The 20,612-nt window shown below is 41.4% G+C and overlaps 1 protein-coding gene across 9 annotated transcripts in view; it reads right to left on the reverse strand.

Annotated features, from left to right (window-relative positions):
• USP7 (ubiquitin specific peptidase 7) overlaps positions 1 to 20,612 on the reverse strand; it is an 83,831-nt gene that overhangs the window by 20,640 nt on the left and 42,579 nt on the right. For all 9 annotated transcript variants that reach the window (XM_083473616.1, XM_083473615.1, XM_083473622.1 and 6 more), the window contains 11 exons: positions 19,269 to 19,373; positions 13,691 to 13,889; positions 12,139 to 12,277; positions 11,514 to 11,602; positions 10,968 to 11,076; positions 4,971 to 5,101; positions 3,562 to 3,616; positions 1,660 to 1,740; positions 1,468 to 1,558; positions 689 to 771; positions 415 to 524 (listed from right to left, as the gene is read on the reverse strand). In XM_083473616.1, coding sequence (XP_083329742.1) covers positions 415 to 524; positions 689 to 771; positions 1,468 to 1,558; positions 1,660 to 1,740; positions 3,562 to 3,616; positions 4,971 to 5,101; positions 10,968 to 11,076; positions 11,514 to 11,602; positions 12,139 to 12,277; positions 13,691 to 13,889; positions 19,269 to 19,373 — 1,192 coding nt within the window. The remainder of the gene's footprint in view (positions 1 to 414; positions 525 to 688; positions 772 to 1,467; positions 1,559 to 1,659; positions 1,741 to 3,561; positions 3,617 to 4,970; positions 5,102 to 10,967; positions 11,077 to 11,513; positions 11,603 to 12,138; positions 12,278 to 13,690; positions 13,890 to 19,268; positions 19,374 to 20,612) is intronic.

Genomic DNA, 20,612 nt, shown 5'->3' on the forward strand with positions numbered 1-20,612 from the left:
TGCACTATATAACATCTGTGTGCTGTAATTATGCATTGTTCTTGATTTAAGTTCTCCTCAAAGTAGACCAGTTTACATTCATGGGCCTCAGTTAGTCATGTCCACTAATTTACATGTGTCTAAGTGTTGTACACAACAGGAATTTGGACAAAATGCTGGGCAAAAAGGATTTATCTCCGTGCTTCCTGAAGATAAATCCTTTTACACACAATGATTAGATTACAAACAATGATTAACAAGACTGCAAAATTATTAAGTCAATGTTCTGGAATCATCGTTACCTTGGGCTATGTGTTGCTGCTGTTCTTTGGCTTTTCAGAATAAATTTTAAATGTGGCAAGCTAGAATTCTGATAATGATTTAGCATTTCCAGGTATCTAATTTTTGGCTTTAATATAGCACAATATTGATTACCTATCATTTATCTTGATGTTCTGGTCAGTCTGGGGATCATACATGAACCTCATGAGTTGTAGATGCAACACTGGTGGCAGCGTTAAGAACTTTACACCTTTTTCTGCCTCCTGCATGTTAAAGGAAGAAACATCTGCATTAATGGTGGAATTGACCTCACCCTCTGAAACAATAATTTTACTTACAGAATTGAGGTTACCACCATGATACTTAGCATGCAGGACTACCCTGAAAACGTTTGTTATCACACAGACCTCCATGAGGAGTAGCATACCTGCAAACCATGTTCTCCTGCGTCATATTTATTATCCCCATCCAGCTGTTCCACGGCAACATAATCAATGAAGGACTCAAATACTGAAAAAGAGAAGGGGTATGAAGAAAGGAGGTGTTACCAATCACACACAGAGGCTCCATGTGCAGGAAGAGAGAAATGCCACATTCAAGCACCCAGCACAGTCCCCAGACCCTAGTTGTGCAGTGACACTAGTGCAGGTTAAAGAAAATGAAGATCCAGGATGAACAGCCCTGCTCAACTCTGTATCTGCCACAATCAGCCAGTGGAAGCTAGACCTATTCAGGCATTAGTAACTGGAGGGAAATCTCACGCCAGGAGCCTTGGTTGCAGACTCATGCCCTGCTCAAGTGGGGAGACTATTAACATGGGCAGGAGAAAGACTGCATTGACTGAATTGGTACAACCTGGTTCAGATGTCAACATATCCCAAAGGAAAAGTGAGCGTAGGAAACACGTTTGTCAGGTTGAAAAGTTCTAGAGAATCAGATATTTAGAAGTTACCCAGATGCCACTGTCCAGTCCCATGCCTCACAGCAGAGACTAGGTGCACCAGCACAAAAGGTGCTTGTAGGACAATAGATTCAACCAAGCCAAAGCCCAGAGGGAAAGGGAATGCCCCTCAGGTTCTTTGAACTTGATGCTTTTGGGGGGTGGGTTAGGGTTGATTCCCAAGAAGACAACATATAGCAGGCAATGAATATCTCAGGAAAAAAGGGCTTATCTAAACCACATGGATTTATAAACTATATACTTACTGCTTTTCTTTCCCTTTATACTTAGCTGAATGTCGTAATAATCCTCTATTCGTTCAGAACGATAGTCTACGTGTTTGCACTGGATATAAGACTGTGAACAAAAATAGGGTAAAGAGATATCAGTGCATACCAACAACAAAAGTAGCACACACAAACAGTGTCTCAAAGTTAGCTTTTAAACCAAATACATACCACCATTTTCCCCCTAAATAATTTAGGGATAGTGCCTTCTACACAGGTGCCTTTCATTTTATTTTCAACATTATCAAGCAACTGAAAGAAAGCAGAAAGTTTGCATTGGAAACACACATCTATTTAATTTATATACCCTTTAAAAGAAGCTGGGTGGGGCATGGGGGCTCCCATTGCTCTCCCATCCAGATCTGGCCCACCTCCCCTCAGTTCCAGCAACACTGCAACATTTATTTTATTTTGTTCCATTTCTGTTCCATCCATCCATCAAGTCATGACTCCCAGGGCGGGTTACAACATGACCAAAAAACACCATGACATACAAAAATAATACAAATATAGCAATTAAAACATGAATCTAACTGACTTGTTCACAGAGCAGCGAGTTAATAACTCAGATACAGTGGTGCCTCACAAGACGAAAATAATCAGTTCCGCGAGTCTCTTCGTCTAGCGTTTTTTTCGTCTTGCGAAGCAACCCTATTAGCAGATTAGCGCTATTAGCGGTTTAGCGGCTATTAAAGGCTTAGCGGCTTAGAAAAAAGGGGGGAAGCGAAAAAAATCGCAAGACTCGCAAGACGTTTTCGTCTTGCAAAGCAAGCCCATAGGGAAATTCGTCTTGCGAAGCGCATCGAAAAACGGAAAACCCTTTCATCTAGCGGGTTTTTCGTCTTGCGGGGCACCACTGTATAGCTAATTGGGAGTAAAACAAAATCCTTAAAAATTCTGGGTACAACTTTAACTGGTGCTGAAAGGTCAACAGCACTGGCATTTGTGGCACTATGGAAGGTAGGGGTTCTGTAATTGAGGTGTCACATCTTAGAACTTTGTATTTCACCCAGTGATGGGCTGGGCCTCTGCTACAGTTCTTAAACAGAGGCTGGTTGCAATAGGGAAAAGTGTTCCTTTGGGTACTTGGGATCCTAAGTCATTTAAATCTTTATATACAAACACACTGAATTGTGCTCTGTAGCATACAGGCAACAAATCAAGGATGTCAGAATTGGTATTATGAGATACCTGCTGGCTATGCCAGTCAAAATTCTGGCAGCCATATTATGCTCTAACTGCAGCTTCCAAGCAGTCTTCAATGGTAGCCTTAGGTAAACCTCACTGCCGTCATCCAGAGCTGTTCTAGCCAACAACAACTGTATCCCAATATAGGGTCTCTGCGCCACTGAAGCCAAAGGCAGATCTAGAGCCAAGAGTGCCCCCAAGCTATGAACCTGTGCCTTCTAAGGGAGAAGAATCCCACCCAAGACAGGCTATCCACTTAATTCCAAGACTGGAGGAACCACCAATCCACAGTGTTACCCAAGTGGGATTTCAACTTCAGTGTACTGGTCCTCATCCAGGTCATTACTGCCTCCAAACTACAGTGCTTTCAGATCACCCTCTCAACACTTCAAGCTACTTCTGCTTTCTTAACAGAAAATTATTTGTTTAGTTTTAATTCTAGCTAAAGGTCCTGAATGCCTTAGGGTGGCACTTTCTTAACACAGAAATATAAAGAGACCCTACTTAGAGGAGTTCTAAAAGTTAAGGTTTTCCCCGTCAGATATTCCTCCTCTATGTGCAGGAAACACAACTCTGCACATATAAGGGCAGGACACTAATAATGTCTACACAAATTCCAGGGCTGAGATTTCAACAATTAAATTAAATTTGATCACTGGCTCTAACTAAACCTGGAGTATAAGTAAAAGATGATTTAGGGTGCAATCTAGCAAGAAACAATTTTGCACAGTCTAATCAAACCAGGAGATATTCTGCAACTTCAGTTCATTTCCGTGGGGCTTGTGTGGAACAGCCTCCCTCTGGATTACCCTGTGAGTGACATGATATGCATAACTGCAACAAAACTGCATGCTAATCTTGAACAGAAAAAGGGGAAATACATACCACTCGACATAGTTCCTGAACGTCATGTTGCATGAAGCTGTCTAACGTCTCCCATCTTTATTAAATAGTGGGGGGAAAGGCACTTATAAAATGGTCACATTTGAAAACAATTGTGAAGTTATTAAAAATATACCTCGTGCTGTACACCAACAAAAAGCCCAGCTAAGAAAGACTGTGCAACCTTTGAAATCCCAGAATGAACCATTCTCTTCATGTGTGGACACGTAAGTGCATGAAGCATGAGCAGAAAACCTGTGACCTAGATCACGCCTACCATTTCAAATGGCCTGCCACTCCATATCTTGCTCATTACAGAACCGGGCTTGGTGCAGTTTCCTCTCTTCGCATCTCAGTGCTTGTGTGTGTGTGTGTGTGTGTGTGTGTGTGTGTGTGTAGTGCATCTGCATCTATCTCAAGCAAGCCCAGTACTGCAGTGGGGAGATTGCCTAATAGCTAATGCAGCCCTTGGGCTTAAAGGCTTAGCACAACTGGCACACACTTTTCTTTCATAGAAAAATTGATCCTGATTTCCCTGTGAAAAATCACCTGACTGTTGGTGGGAGAGCACTTCCAAACAGGCTTGCGCCATAAGAGGTATGCATTGAAATCGGGGCTCCCCATTCTGGACCACCACCACCACCCATTTTAGCAAGGGGTTTCAATGCAAACTGTTTTGCACTAATGGGGCAATCCCCTTTGAAGGCACACTGGTGCTGACTGGTACTGGGAGCGCACCTTCAAAGGAGGTTGCTGTAACTGCCTAGTAATCTACTTCAAACTTCAAAAGGTGTTTATCGCCTGACATCAGTATGACATCAGGAGACTGACAGGTGGGTGGGTGTTCCCACCCAGTTGTCATAAACTTGACCTTGGGTGTGGAGGAGGCTCACGGATCTGGCATGCCAGCCAGATCCAGTTCCCCACTCCTGCCTGGTCCACCCCAACAGGGAGCATCTCTCCATGGTGTCAGTCAGAGAGTCTTCTCAATTACAGTGGTTTTCCTAAACTCTAAGTTGGCTAGAGATCTTCTGTTACTGGGCAGCATATAAAGAATATGAACCACCTCTTGAGATACTTTTAACTGCAGATGCCAAAGGCAGAACTTGAGGGCTTCAGTGTTCTACCACTGGGCTATGTTCCCTCCCCATAGATTCCTGACAAAATGGTGGGCAAAATGCACATGGAAGGGTTTGCTATACTAAAAGGATCCGTCGGGGCATGCAAACAATGGCATGATCCCCTTCAGCAAGAGCCTGTCAGGAACGGACGGCTTCATCACAATTAACATACTCAGTCTTGGTTCATTTAACAGATGGTGAAAGCCACTTCTGAGAAGAAGTAGACTGAGAATCTCTGGTTAAGAAACTGGCCAGCCATGAAAAGCCATCTGATATCTTGGCAGCACTTACCCAAAGGATTTTGTCAGCTTCTTAGTTCCTACTGGTTTGTCGCTATGCTGAAGCTCATAGAACACCCTCTGCAATGCTAAAGGAACACTTTTTGATGAGTCATCTCCTTCTGTGGGCATCATGTACACAGCCTAAAAAAGAAACCAATTTAATTAGGACTACAGAAAAGGGTCTCATAGCTCACATGGTTGTATTTATTAATCCATTTCATCGTGATCAAAAATCTGTCAGACAGGCCAACATCAGTAAAACATATTTGAATAATCTGCCCATGTACTCTGCTGAAACTAAAGGGAAGGGGAAGGCCCTGCAATATCCAGCAGTTTCATCATATTGCTTACAGTGGAACAGTTGCTCAAATCAGACTGACAGCTTAATTTTCAAGATGCCCAAACTATTGCTGCATCACAGCAAGCTAACTGCCATCCTACATTCTGTTTGGGCCTTGACATTTGATGCTTATTTAAATGAACCTTCCATTATGACATTGCACCAGATTATTTATTTGGAGGGAGGGGTGTCCCTAAAAAAGGCTGCCCTTAGTATTCTCTTCTCCCCCCCCATCCTTTCCAAACATATCTGAAATTCGTTATGCCCAGAACTCCAGATGTTTCAGAGAGCAATTCTGATACAGAGGTGACCACTATACAGCACAACTCTCCCTCAGGGATGGCATGGACCCCAAGCTAGCCTGAGGAAGAACAATCTGCAGGAAGAATTAATCTTGGCACCAGATTAACCCTCTGAAAATTAGAGGTGAGTTCAGACCTCTCAAACAAGGAACCAGAATGCACAGCCTCATCATGTCTCCACAGGTGAACCCTCACCTGTAACGTTCTGAGGAGAGGAGAGGAAGTTTAACTGAAGACCATCAAGTGATGCTGGAGTGCAAGGCACCAAGCTGGGCAGCTAAGGGTAGGCTGGTCTTGGTCAACACTCGGCAGGACGGCTTTACTATTTTTGTGCCCATCTCAATTCAGACCCTTATCAGAGCATTTTACAGTGAGAGTGGGAGCATGTAATGGGAACTGTCCTAGGTCCTGTCCTGCCTGACTCTAATCAATCTGCTACCAGACACACAACACAGTAAAGTTTCCTCTAAATCATGTTCAGCACCTTGCAGAACTGGAATTATGCACAACAGCACAATTTTTTTCGCTGTATTGTCTCAATTCAATACACAGATCCAACATCTTGGGCATTTCCCTACACCAGGGAAATATTCCAGCTCCCAATGATGCAGTGGTTCAAGTACCCGAGGATCCAGCTACATATCGGACTGTATAAATCTAGGGAAACATTTGCCATAGATAATACTGCATCGTTTTTTGCTAGGGCTAAGAGAATGCATAATTAAAATTTCAAGACTAGGTATTTTCACATTGCAGAAAACAGACGCAATCTTCTAGTCATTGAGGGGGCGTTCCCACCTGGCTCAGTACAAGGCAGCTTCCAATGTTCCTGAAGGGAAGGGCGGTGGCTCAGTAATGGTGCACCTGCTTTACACATAGAAGGTCGCAGGTTCAATCCTCGGCATCTCCAGGAAGAACTGAGGAAAACTGCCTGAAATCCTGGAGAGCCACTGCCAGCTAGTGTTGACCATGCTAAGTTAAATGATCTGAGCTGGTAAGAGGCAACTTCCTACGTGACTGACAGTATGCCCATTTAAAAGCATGCAAGAAAGGGGTCAGATGGGTTTTACTTATCTGTTAATCGCCAGAAAGAGGGAGGAAACATACACCAATTCAATTCTCAGATTACATTCAACTGGGAAGGACTGAGAACACCAGTGAATTTAGACAAAGGGCCCTAAAGGGATTAAAATGTGACATGGCAAAAGGCTGCATTGTGTGGGTGACTTAATCGAAGAGCAGGGGAATAGTTCCAGCTATTCACTGGTGACACAGGAATGAGGGAGAAAACTAAAAACATAGAATGCACATGAAAGGGAATTAGGAGAGCAGCTTGTGTAGAAAAGTCTGAAAAGGAGACTAATGCAATCCAAGGCTGTGCAGAAAATGTTGACATCACAAGGGCCATGTTATGCTGCTAAACTCCCTTGGAAGGATTGCATCCTGAAAGAATTAACTGCAATAAATAAATAGTACACTTAATGGCTACAGACTCTACTATGTATTTTGGAAATGTGTGTTTGATATGCATTTGGACCCCGCTTATTTTAACCAAAGTTTGCATGAAGGTTTCTGAGATCAAGGAGCAGGGTTGGCCGCTCAAGGTGGCAAAATTAACCTTTCAATACTATCCTGATTTTAACCACTGACTCGAAAACTGCACAGTCTCTTCGGTTTCTTAGAATAACAAACAACACTGGGTTAAAGGCTGCTAGTGACAAATGAGTAGACCACGAGAAAGGAAAGTAGAACTCTGGGGGATTAATACCAGATTAGGATGAGGAGAGACTAAGAACAGGAATAGCAAGGCATATTACAAGCACGTAAAAGGAAAAAAATAGAAATACACCCTTGAAGAATGAAGACAAGCAGCAAATAAAAGGGAAACAAATAGGAAACTTAGGGGCCAGGATCATTGGTATATCTAGCTAGGTGTTGTCTACACTTACTGGCAGTGGCTTTCCAGGATTTCATACTGGGAACATTCCCAGTCCTACCTAGAGATGGTGAGGATTCAACCTGGGATCATCTGCAAGCAAAACACTCTACCACTGAGCTGTGGTTCCATCTCAATACCTCAGTACAAAGCCTGCTGATATTTCAGTGGGCAAAGTAACATGCCAGGCTGATATGCCTAGGGAAAAGGGGGAAGGGGCACACCCAGCCAACAAGACCACATCAATGGCAGGAAGTTGAGCAAGTTTTTTTTTTAAATGGCTGGTATCAATAGAGACAAAGGAGGCCATAGGAAGCGGAGGGAGATGAAGAGTAGTTCTGACCCACCTGCTACATAGCGAAATTAAACCACTGAAGTAGAGAGAAGCTGGGGAGTTAACAGGAGCTGAAAAACTTTAGGAGCTGGTTTAGGTGATAAAACAAATCTGCTTCTATAACTAGCAGATTATGAATGGAAATCCTAAACAATACAAAGTAGGTGACTGAATTTAGCATGGTAAAAATAAAGGGTTTGGGGTTGGGGGAGAAAAGCAACTGAAATCACTGCATAAATGCAAAGTAACAAAATAATTTATTTGGCAGGGTTGTCAAAAAAGGAGGTTCTGAAACTGCAACTTCTCTTGGCAACTTGGACTGTATGTCATTCACAATTTTATATCGGTTTGGGGGGGGGATACAGAATGCATATGGAACTGAGTTTGCAAAGTCTCAATTTTCTCTCTGGGTGGTAGAGTAAAATTGCCACGTGAGCTTCAGTATCCTCACACAGCTCTTTGTTAAAAACTTGCTTTTAAAAGAGTTGAGATCCTTAGTAAACCGGGCCAACATCACACCCTGCAGAACCTAAACCCCTAGCAGAGTTATTATATGGGGCTCAGATTTGGACAGGCACTCACCTTGTATCTATGGAAGCTGTCCAGTCAAAGTTCTTAAGGCAAATTTTATCTGTGCCACCCTGTGTCCCAAACGCTTCATTATGCTTAGAGGCTAATCTTCCCTCGGTAGAATTGCGGATCTGGCATAGAACACTTAACTATTGGCTTTGCGTAAATTCAAATCCCCCCAGTCTACTATCCCTAGGGCTTCAAGATTGTCACAAGAGTGCCTGGACTAAAATTGTCTATCAAAAACCTCACTCTTGTGCTTTATCACCACAAAGGCTACTTTGGGTGAGTAAAGCAAACAGTCTAATTTGTCAGCGCCTAAATGATACTGAGTATCAGAACAACTTGGCCACAATAAGGAAATTTTGCCCATGGTATGAATATTTTCCACCTTCCCATTTCAACTCTCTGGCACCCTATCTGCATAACCTAGCAATTCTAAAATATAGATGCGCTTTTACTCTTGCAAGATTGAATGTATTGTCCTCGACTGTACTTGAGGGACGATTCCAACAGACATGAAAAACACTTATGTGCCTGTGGAGATGGCAGTACTGAATCGGTGGTGCATGCCCTTCTGGCTTGCACTCTTTATAAAGACTTGAGGAACGAGAATATCACCCCTCTTTATCCATTCTGAGAAAGGCTACAGTGTCCTTTCGCTTGGCAGATCAAGATGAGAAGGTGACAGCAAAGGCTGCAGTGTTTTTACCTGGGGCCATCAGAATAAGATCCATTATTTGACTATTGATTCAAAACCCTAAAATGTATTTTATATAATTTTATATAATTATTTCTATTATTTGTATATCGTATTGTTGTCTATGACAGGACCTAATGGTCAGGGGTCCCTTTACCTTTACCTTATTGTTGTTTTACGGCTATGGCTGATGGTTGACGCAAATAAAGATTCATTCATTAATTCATTCACACCCTGCAGAACCCTAAACTTGGGTACACAAAGTAGGGCCTGATAAATTGAGAGTGGCAAGGAGAAGCAAAAGTGAGAAAGCAAGAGTTCTTTTCTTTGACCAACCTAAAAGGAAATCATAATCAGGAATGTATTAATATCAGAGAAGCCTCCCTTAGGGAATGACCATAAAAGAACCAGAAAGACAGGAAAAGACAAAAGATACCACTCTTTGCAGTAACAGGTGGTGGTTGTTTGCATAAAAGCCTAAGAAAAGCACATTCATTGCTCAACTAAAACACTGTGACAAGGAAGTTGAATAGCTGGGTGGTTGGGAAGTTACTTAAAAAAATTTGAGCTTATTGCAAGACTATGAATTGAGCAATCAGGTCAAGTGAAAGGCCAAACACTATGCTCGCTGAACTCCTGAATGATCATAGCAGACAGTGCTACCTCCAGAATGAACCATTCATCTCCTAGACACCATAGACAGTAGTAATTTGTTAGAATCAGTTGCATGCTTAACCCCAGAGTGGGGGGGCTGGCCCCATAGAACAAAATACTGGACTAAATAGGCCTTATTCTGATCCAGCAGGGCCCTTTTTTGTAGGCAGAAGGAAGAAAAAGAGAGATAATGGGCACAGACAAGGAGCTGTATCCAGTACTAGTCCTACTCAGAGTAGACCCACTTAAATTAATGGGCATAACTAACTTAGCTATATACAACCTGGTGATTTCAATGGAGCATTTAATTCACTCTTGCATCAGGCCTCCACTGTACATTTAATGAGAACATGGCTTCATTTAATCCCTATAAGCCACAGTAAGCAGCAGCAAGTTTTCTCCTCTTCTTCAAGGACTGCTGGGGTTCTAGAAGAAAACCCTTCGAGTGTCTCTTCATTGCCAAAAGGATCAATGGTACCTCAGGCAGGTTTTGCACACAAGCAGCAGCTGTTCGCAACAGCATTGGAGATAGCTAGTGACTATAACCTTTTGGTAAAATCTCATGCACACTTAACCATTGGGTAGAATAATAATGTTAAGATGGATAGGTATCAGCTAGGGTGGGGCATGTAGAAGAAATACTGAGGAGTCCGAAGGCACAAGTTACAAAGAAGCAGAATGCAGGTGACCTACAAGATGGATTTACAATTAGAGAATGCTTTAAGTTGAGGCTGCCCTGAACTTCAAAACGGCAACTGGCATTTGCTAGCTCAGAGGTGTTCTCTGCCTCAAGGATGAACTCCATGGCAACTACCGCCAACTAAGAGATCAAGCTACTCTACCTCTTCCTTCCACCGGCCTCTATTGCCATCTCTATTGTATTCTCTACTGCCAAGGCTGCCTCCCAGGACCTGGAATAGCTCTGTGGTGCTGTTTCCTTGGTGTGGTTGTGGATGCTGGTTCAGGCAGCAAGTTGTAGATGCAGGGCAGGACAAGCAGCTACTACAGAATAATTTACCAGCTGCATTCATAACATGGATTATCACCTATAGCATCCTGCACATCTCCAGTGCAATAACGTTAGGCTGCACAGCTATGGAGGGTCGCTCCTAATATCCCCATAGTCATTCAGCAGCATAAAAACAAATAAGTAACAAAAACTTTGGTTTACCTTTCGTAGCTGATTTGTGAAAAATAATGTCTGTAATAAGCTGTTCATATAGCAGGTTGCTCCCTGGTTCTTCAGTCCTACATATCCTGTATGCTTCTTGGAATCCCACCTATAAAAACCATGAATTGGGTTACAAGAACCACACACACACAAATTAATGTATTTCCAGTGTGTGAATACAATGGACAATTATTGTGGAACCAAGCTGTATCCACCAACACAACCTTGCTGGTCATTAAGGCGATATATCCATCGTGTAATATTTAGAATTTTGTTCCATGTATTCAGAAATCTGTTTCTAAATTTTATCCTTTTGAGTATGCTCTTCAAGGACCTTCTGAAGAAAGATTGCAGGGCGGACTGAATTCAAAACCACAAAATGAGCAAGTGCTGCTTAGAAGTTGACAGTAATGTGAAGTGATTTGTTGAACACTGAACACAAGACACTTACCAAATTCACAACGGATATCAAAGATTGTTAAGAAACTTGGTTACTGACCCACAATCCAACCACTTGTTCCAGTCAAAGCATCATAAGCTACTTACGCCACGCCATGTGGAGCATCAGCTTGAACGTACACTTCAAAAGTTACTTTGTCATCTTCTATATAGCCTTTATCTGGATCAGTAACTTCCTACAAAAAGTAAAATTGACAACAAGAAGATTAAAAATCAAATCACATATAAGGCCAAACTAACTTCACTTTGATGACTGGCAATCTTGAAAGCTCTTTTCTTAAAACCTGAAGTCTATAAATGCACACTAACTTTTAACAGTGAGTCTGAATGAAAGGAATGTCTCCTGCTATTCAGAGAGGAAGATCACTGCTCGTCACAATTTATGTGAGCAGGGCCACCAGTTGAGAGCTTAACATGGGACTTCTTTCTCATAATGTCAATTACATTGCGTTGTATTCTTTATCCCACCCTTCCTCAAACGATCTCAAGGAGGTATTCACAGTTCTCTCCAACCTATGAACCTGTTTTATTCTCACAACCCAGTGAGGTAGGTTAGGCTAAGAGGAAGAAATAAAGGAAGGAGGAAGGAGACTTGCTCAGAATCATTTGGTGAACCTCATGGCTGAGTGAGGATTTGAACATGGATTTTCTAGTCCAAAACTTATTCATAACCATCACACTGGCTATTGCGCTGCTGCACGCTGTTACTTACACTCCATGACATAAAGTTGGAAAAGCCCCAGTCATTTTCCTTATGAAAGAACAAGTGGCTGATACGGCGACTGAATGATTTCTCATCATCTTTGTAATTTATTATCTTGAGCACTGCTTGTGCATGACAAGACCATGACCTGCAACAATTAAAGAGATAACAGTTGACATGCTGAGCTGCAGAAAAAAGATGCTAATAAACTGTGCTTTACTGAACAAGCCTACCTTACTTCTTGCCACCTCTGGATAAATAAAAAAACTTTGCTTCAATGCTTTCAGAGCCATTACAAACTATTAACATCACGGAAAGAGTTTGAGTAGCGGCTCAGTTTCTCACAGAGCTGTTTTTATGTGTTCACTCACCATGGAATTTTTCCAGCTCGGTGCATTTTCTTCTATAGCTATCTAAGAATGCTACAACTCCTCTAAAGCAGGTAGGAATACTTTGAAAAGACTCCTGCTACTACAGGTTAAGAAACAGCAAATGGAGATGCCACTGTTCTCTGAATGTTTATTTGCTTGCATTCTCAATCTGAGGGTTAGGAGACTCCTTCAAAAGGTTGCACATAAACTCCACTATGCCTCCCACTCAACCAAGATTGTGGCTTCTAGTTCTTAGAGTGATGTGCTCCAATCCCATGTATACAAAAATCTGCTGTAGTCACCTTATTTCCATTCCCTGTTTTGTTAATGCTGTAAGCTTTGATTTTTAACAACGTAAACTGAGTCAGCCAACATCAGCTTTAGATGTTAAAACCAACTTTTAAAAAACATACAATTCAGAACCTGTGCTCACTTTTTCAAATGGACCCCTGCCTAGCAGCTTTGGTAATATTCAAGTTTATTAATTAAAATTAGCTGATTTACCCATTTTTTTATCAACTGACAGGCTCTAGTCTTTTCCTACGGGAGGCCTTTCTCCATTTAGCGTTTTTTTGTTTACCAAAAAACAAAACAAAATAGGAGCAACTGAGCATTCCAACATGCTCAGATCATTTTGTGCTCATGCATGAGGGATTTCAAAAAGGCAGCACCTCACCAGAAGGAAGCAGCAGTAAGTATGCAGCAGTGCAGCCAATTTATGCTTCAATAAATCAGCTCTGTATATAGATTCACTGAGCACTTGCTGCTTTCTTCTTGTTGGGAAAGGTCAAATAGTCTGCATCCTCATCTGGTTCATGTATTTGGTAATTAACCTATTAACTATTCAAAACTATTAAATACCAGCCTGAATAGCTTATTAATTTGGTCAATATATATCTGAGAACTAACATACATTACATTCATCCCAAATTAAGTTATGTCAATCTCAACATACTATACCCAATATACAGCAGACAACAAGGAAAACTACTTCAGACTGATCAGGCCTCTCTAATGCGACTTTCTGTCTCTTTCCTCCACATCTAAGCACATGCCCCTATACACCCTTCCTGAATGCCAAAGCCCCATTCCTCATGCTGTCCTACCAATCGACACAGAAGTTATAGTCAGAAAATGCAATAGGTTAAGATAGTGCTATACAGAAATGTATTGTGTATTAAATATCTTACGTGGAATCAGACTCAGCATTGCACTGAAGAAAGAATCCTACACTTTTTTGGTGCGGCCTGTCTGGGTAGAGTCGTGGCATCACCATAATCTTCCATGGCAGGTTCCGTACAAAGCAGGGGGGACTTAGGACTGATTCATTCAGCCTGTTGAAACGTTCAACAGTGAACTGGAAAGTTGCTTCCGACCGCCAGCTTGTGTCTGCAAAATACCAAAGATCAATTAAATGCAAATTAATCAGCTTGGTCTTTCAGTCCCCATGCAAGGCCAAAGGTGCTCGGCCTCCACTCACCGTGTGGCATTTCATCTGAGCAGCAAAACACCCCGTATGCATTGAACAAGTCAGAAGTAGAAACAGTAAGAACACTGCAGAGCAAGGATAAAGTCTTTAATAGACTGTCTATTTTATTTCTGATTTTTAATTACAATGGGAATTTATTGTGCAGAGATTTGGAGAGCACTGTACCAGTATGCAGTTGACACCTAACTTTCTTTGTCCCCTTTCCAACATCATATTCTAAGGAAGCAGTAGAAAAAGTACACTGTACCACCAGCTGCCTTTGAAAGCTGAAAATTTTAGTTGCAGCAATTTGTACCAATGCAATTTTGACCAGGGCCAGATACTTGAATCATGCACCTCTGTTATCATGCCAATCTCAGTGGCTTACAGGCTGGTTCCAAGTTCAAATGCTAGAAGTTCATCTCCTCCCTGTGTGAGTTGTCTGCCCACTAAGATTATCATTAATTCCCCACCACCACCAGTTGATGTGGATACAAAAGAGGGACTTCTTTGTAGTGCAGGACCCAGACTCTGGAACTTCCTGCCATGGGAAATGTGCCTCCCCCTGCTATGGAGTGCTTTATATTAACAAGTCTACATATCTAGTTTATGGTTGGACTGTGCATATACCGCCCCCTGCAAAACAACAACAAACAAACAAACAAACAAACAAACACTTCACGACTACTTTGCTTATAACAATTGAGCTGTAAGCCAAATTTGGCTTGAAATAGCTCAACGAAATATATACAACTACAAATATATACAACTACAAATATATACAACCCATATAAAGAAGTATACAACAAAACAAAAAAAACACCATCAGTGCAATTATGCAACAAAGCATAAGGGGGCATAAAATACAGGATGCATAAGGTTTTAAACTGTGACATAATTCGATATGGGGAAACCTCTGGTACAATATATTTTTTTAAAAAACAGCATAAAGAGGAACCCGCATAACTACTGTTACTAGATAATCAGTACCTAATAGTTGCTGACAGCACCTGCAAGGAGAATATTGTGTATGTTCAGTGATGAAAAACTGTGCAACATTTATTCTTCTCACACAAAGAGGCTGCTAAAAAGTCTGGGGGAGGGATCTTCATTTTCAGATTCAAAACATCAAAATGTAAAGTCACAGATCCCCTGATAATAAAATAAACACAGCTCTATCTTTTTAATGTAAACATTGATCCATTCTTGACAGAGTTCAGTTTGGAGGTGAACTGAATGGCATTTCACATTAAAAGAAGCTTCGTTTCAAGTTATTTGAAAAAAATGCAATAAGCAGCCACAAAATGAAATCAATGTGCATTTTTGCATTTTCAACAGCCAACTCAGCATTCCATTATGGTCTTTTGCCACAGAAAAACAAAGCAGTCAAATAGAAGTATTTCAAATGACAAGCTTTTGTTACATAGCTTTTCAATCTCGCTCTTCCTCCCTGCCTCTGGGGTCTCCCTCTTACTCTTTCTCTTTCTCTCTCTCTCTCTCTCTCTCTCTCTCTCACACACACACACACACACACACACACACATTCCCAAATGAATTTCAATTAGTAAAGGCACAGTTACTCCCCCAGGCCAGATTTTTACTTGTGAAATCAAAGTTGTTATGCCACCATGAACGTCTTCTGAAAGCCTCCCTCTTAAAATGCCAAAGTATTCCAATTTTTAAAATTTATTTCAGAATCTATAAACTGCTCAAAAATACTGAGCAGTGCAAAAAAGTTTATAACATGTAATACAAATGATAAACCAATGTTTTTGTAAAAAAACTTGGAAGTCAACATGAATCAAAAGATGAAGTTTTAAAATGAACTGACCTGGAAGGCTTGGGGAAAAACAAATGTTTTCATCTAATGTCAAAAACATAATGTTGGTTGGGGCTTCCTTCATTGCTAAGGAAAAGAACTTCAGAGAACAGGTGCCACAACACTGAAAGCATGCATTTGAGCCACAAGGCTTGACAGGGAGGTGTGTGGCACCATCAATCAACCTTCATTCATAGATCAAAGTGACCAGGGTGAAATGGGAGAGGTGACTTTTCATAATACCCTGGTCCAGAACCATATAAAAACATAAGAAGAGCCTGTTAGATCAGGCCAATGGCCCAGAATCTAATCCAGCATTCTGTTCTCACAGTGGCCAACACTGGAGTAGTTGTAGCTGGTATACCAGCCAACACTAGCAAAGTGCCCTCCACAGTGGTGGATCAAGGAGTACTCTCAAGCCTCACATAAGTTATTTCAAAGGGAGTAATGGCCCATTCACATCTGGCATTTGTGATGGCTGTCCTCAGTAGGGTGGCTTAATCTCTGATTAAGCAGCAAATTATAACAACCAGAAGAAGTTTTTAAAGGCCAAACAGTTGAAGTCCATACATCCCAGTCCCACTAGCTCTAGAGTCTAGACCAACCTATTTATGTGCTTCACAAGGAATGAACTGAAATGAACTGGCTGAAAGCTCCCATGCAGCTAATCATTCCAAGTGACCCAAGTAAATTAAGCCAAGTCACAAGTGATGGGGAAGGGCACATACCTCACCCAGGATTGTTAGTGATCATTTTAACTCTATATAATTCGCTTTCATTCTCTATGAAGAGCAGTGAGAGTGACCACAAGGAAGGGCACAGCCCATCCACTTAATATGTTATTGACCCCATAATAATAATCCTCCTATTCTGTTGACTGTAATTTGTTTTTAAATGATTTTAAAATTGCATTTTAAAATTGCTGTAACCCACCCTTGGACCTTGTGGTGAAGGGAAGATAAGAAATCAAGTTATACTGAATAATAATGATTATGATTATGATGCTATCTGGTCCACGTTAGGAAACTGTACACCACAAGCAGTGAGCCCGGGCTTTAGATTCAAACTTCCTGAAGTTGTATTTATCATTTAAAAAAGCACCAAATTTCTCCATAGAGCCTTCAAGACAACTTTAAAGAAGGACAGTAAAGCAAGAATTTAAATTGGTTATAAGGCTTTTTTTAAGCGGATTTTTGTACTTAATTTTATGTAAATTCATTTAAATATGAATACATTGTTCTATCTGGAATTAAAAAAAAGTAAGAACAATTAAACATCAGTTTAGCAAGTTTTTTGTGGGGAGTGGGGGTAGGCTGTATGCTGGAGTTCCTTCCAATTCCTAGATCCAAGAGGAATTCAACTGCTGGAATAGCTAGACAAGTTTCTTGCTAATGGTCCCCTAAGTAGGGGTTATTAAGGCAAAAGGAAGTGGCCCTGTGCCAGAGGGCAAATAGGTGGCCCCCCCTTCCTCAACTGTCTGGTAGAAAGACAAAAGTCAGAGGGGGGGAAGAGGGAGGGAGGGAGGGAGGGAGGGAGGGAGGGAGGGAGGGAGGGAGGCAATAACTTGTTGGGGTGTTAATGCTGTGAGTCCCTCCATCATAGGCTCATGTATATATCATGTGTAAATAAATTATATATCCTAAAGCTACCACAGTCTCTGCTGTCCCTCATTACAAATAAAACAAACCATAGGAACTCCTGGAACCTTGCACCTCTTGGAGACTGGGGTGGCATGAAACAATATAATCAAGACTACTTCAATCAAAAGAGTCAAACAGACCACCTTCTGAATTAAAACCACCAATGCAAGCTTGGTCCTTCTATCAGATAGGCAGGTGCAAACCACTACAATGCAATGCTCCCTGCTATCATCTCAGCCAGGCAGCCTATAAGGGTCCCATTAAAAGCCTTGCAGAGGTCTGATACTTTGAAGAAGCAACATCTCACATAAAACTAGAACCTAGAGACATTCAATGAAGCTGAATGGTGGGATGGCCAGGAATGACCAAAATTTAAATACTTCTTCACACTGCATGTAGTTCAAAGTGGACTAAAAATGTGTCTGAATCCCCACAAGATGGAAACCCTATGGATGGGTGATTCCCAGATCTGGGAACTGAGTTTTGAACCAGCTCTGGATGGGGTTGCACTCCATCTGAAGGAGCTGGTGGACAGTTTGGGGGTACTCCTAGATCCACTGCTGTCACAAGAAGCCTTAGTGACCTTTACCAACCTCAGTTGGTGTGCCAGAAAAGGATAGCCTTGCCATGGTGGCCCATACATTGGTAACTTCACTGGGGACTCGAAGAGAAAGATCAGAGAGCTCCTTTGCCTTGTCCTCTGGCAGCCCACTTAGTTTCTACACTAACCTGCTCACTCACCTGCATATAATTCTGTGTGCTCACCTGCATACAATTCTTTGTCACCTACGACTACCAGACAAAGGCTTTAATACAAGACTGATGTAGCCACTTATTAACAACTTCAGAGTCTTGCTAAATGAAATATTAAATTGAATACAAAATATATAATAAATGCAGACTACAAAGAGCATACATGGCAGGCCCAGCCCACAAGGAATGCTTCCGAAAACAGGAAGCTTTGTTATTATACGTTTATTTGAATGGTGCAAAAGACAGCCTGACCACTATACTGACTTATTCCCAAGGTACTGGGTTACAGTTAAAACATTGGTGCAGTCACAAAGTAATCTAGGAAGGCATCTGGAGATTCCTGCAGATGCTTAAAGTATTGACAGAGCTATGGCTTCCTGCACTGTATTGCTCACATGATTAAGACCCACGAAACAGACAATAAGCCACGGCTAGTTATCCCACTCACCCCCCCCAGCCCAATGAGCCATATTTTACTGGAAGGCAAAGCCCTTTTGCCTATCTTAGGCAAAAAGAGCAATACTTTTAACAACTTGCGAGTGAACAGGCCATAAAGTGAGTTGGATCACAGCAAATGTCCATTTAGTCCAGCACCCCAGTTCCCACACTGACCAATCTGAGTCTTCAGGAAGGCCACACACAGAAACACACCCCTGCCAGAAATTGGTATTCAAAAGCATGCTTCCTCTAAACACAGAGGTCACATGTAGCCATCATCAGGCAAAACCACAAACAGCCTTTTTCTCCTCCATGAATCTGCTGTAATTTAAAGCCCTCTTACCCACTAGCCATCAGCAGCACATCCTGTGGCAATGAGTTCCATAAAAAATAATGAACAGTGTGCAGGAAATCTTTTATTTTTCCTGTTTCATTAGATGACCTGAGTTATTGTCTTACAAGAGAGGAAGGAAAAACTCTATATCCATTATTTCTACACTATACGTTGATTTGTAAACTTCTACCATGTCTCTCAAATACATACATGAGGATGCAAACGCCTTTCAGGTCCATCAAATGGATATACTACTCACTGCAAAAAACAAGCGAGCTCCCCACCCGCATCAAAGCAAGTAGAAGGGATGACTCACCATCTTCCATGTCTTCTTCTGTGTTGTTGTGACCATCAGCCATTGCTACATTCCCATTGATGACTGGGTTTTGAGTAATTCTTGGTGGATCATCAGCATCTCCAGCTTATTGGGATAAGGAAAACAGAAATAGATCAGTAACCTGGATCTTGGCAGTAGTACTGACAAATTACAGTGGTACCTTGGGTTACATACACTTCAGGTTACAGACTCCGCTAACCCAGAAATATTACCTAGGGTTAAGAACTTTGCTTCAGGATGAGAACAGAAATCATGCTCTAGCAGCACGGCGGCAGCTGGAGACCCCATTAGCTAAAGTGGTGCTTCAGGTTAAGAACAGCTTCAGGTTAAGAACGGACCTCCGGAACGAATTAAGTACTTAACCTGAGGTACCACTGTATGCAGACCTAAAACATAGCAAAATTATGCAATATAGTAAAAAGCTAATATTTCTTCTAAAATAAATTAAGATCTTACTTTGGGATCTTCACATTTGGTTGTATCAAATGTGAACCATATTCTGAGTAGCCCCACTGAAACAAATGAACGTAACTAATTTAAGTGCCTTATACTCAATGGGTCTACTTTAAATAAAGCTTATTTAGATACAACCTTCTGTGCCCACTACACTGTCAGAACTAGCCTTTAGCAGGCTTCTGACTCCATTACTTTGTTTATACTATGCTACTAAAAGTTATCTAACTTTATGCAAAAATGTTTCCATATTTTATCAAGAATCACTGTTAAAGTCAAGCTCCATTTTTATTATTTCCTTCCTTCCTCGCAGCAATGCAATCCAGCAAGAAATGCAAAGCAAGTCTCAAAAGCTGCATTTCTCCAGTTCACATTACACATTTAGCCTTCAAAGCCTATTCAGCACCCAGGACAGAGCTATACAATGTTAACACTGGTCTATGGTACAATGATGGTGCCTTCAGTGCTAACACAAGAGAAAGCCTGTTCAAGTAAAGATTTTCAAGATTAAAGGAAGGCTGACTTCAGCACTCTCACGGAGTCTTAGAGACAACATACACACAGTGCTAAGGACACATTTTAAAATCTTTTAGGCTGTATTAATTATGGACTGTGGCCATTTTCTTTTCATGAACTGTTTGTTGTAACTTGTACGTCTGAATGAGAGAGAGAAGTGTTGTTGCTTTTAACCAAGATGCATTGGTGTTTGCCTCCCCCTTTAAGTATGCTTAGAATAGGTGGCTTTTAGGAAAAAGCAGCCAAGGAGGCCTCTGATCTACATCCAGAACACATCAAGAGTGGTTTGTCCTTGGGATGGCTATTTTTAGTGATAAAATGGTACAGGATGAAAGGGTAAAAGTTCTACTGCAC

Source organism: Podarcis liolepis (assembly GCF_965112155.1).
Source record: "Podarcis liolepis genome assembly, chromosome: 14".
Lineage (NCBI taxonomy): Eukaryota > Metazoa > Chordata > Lepidosauria > Squamata > Lacertidae > Podarcis > Podarcis liolepis.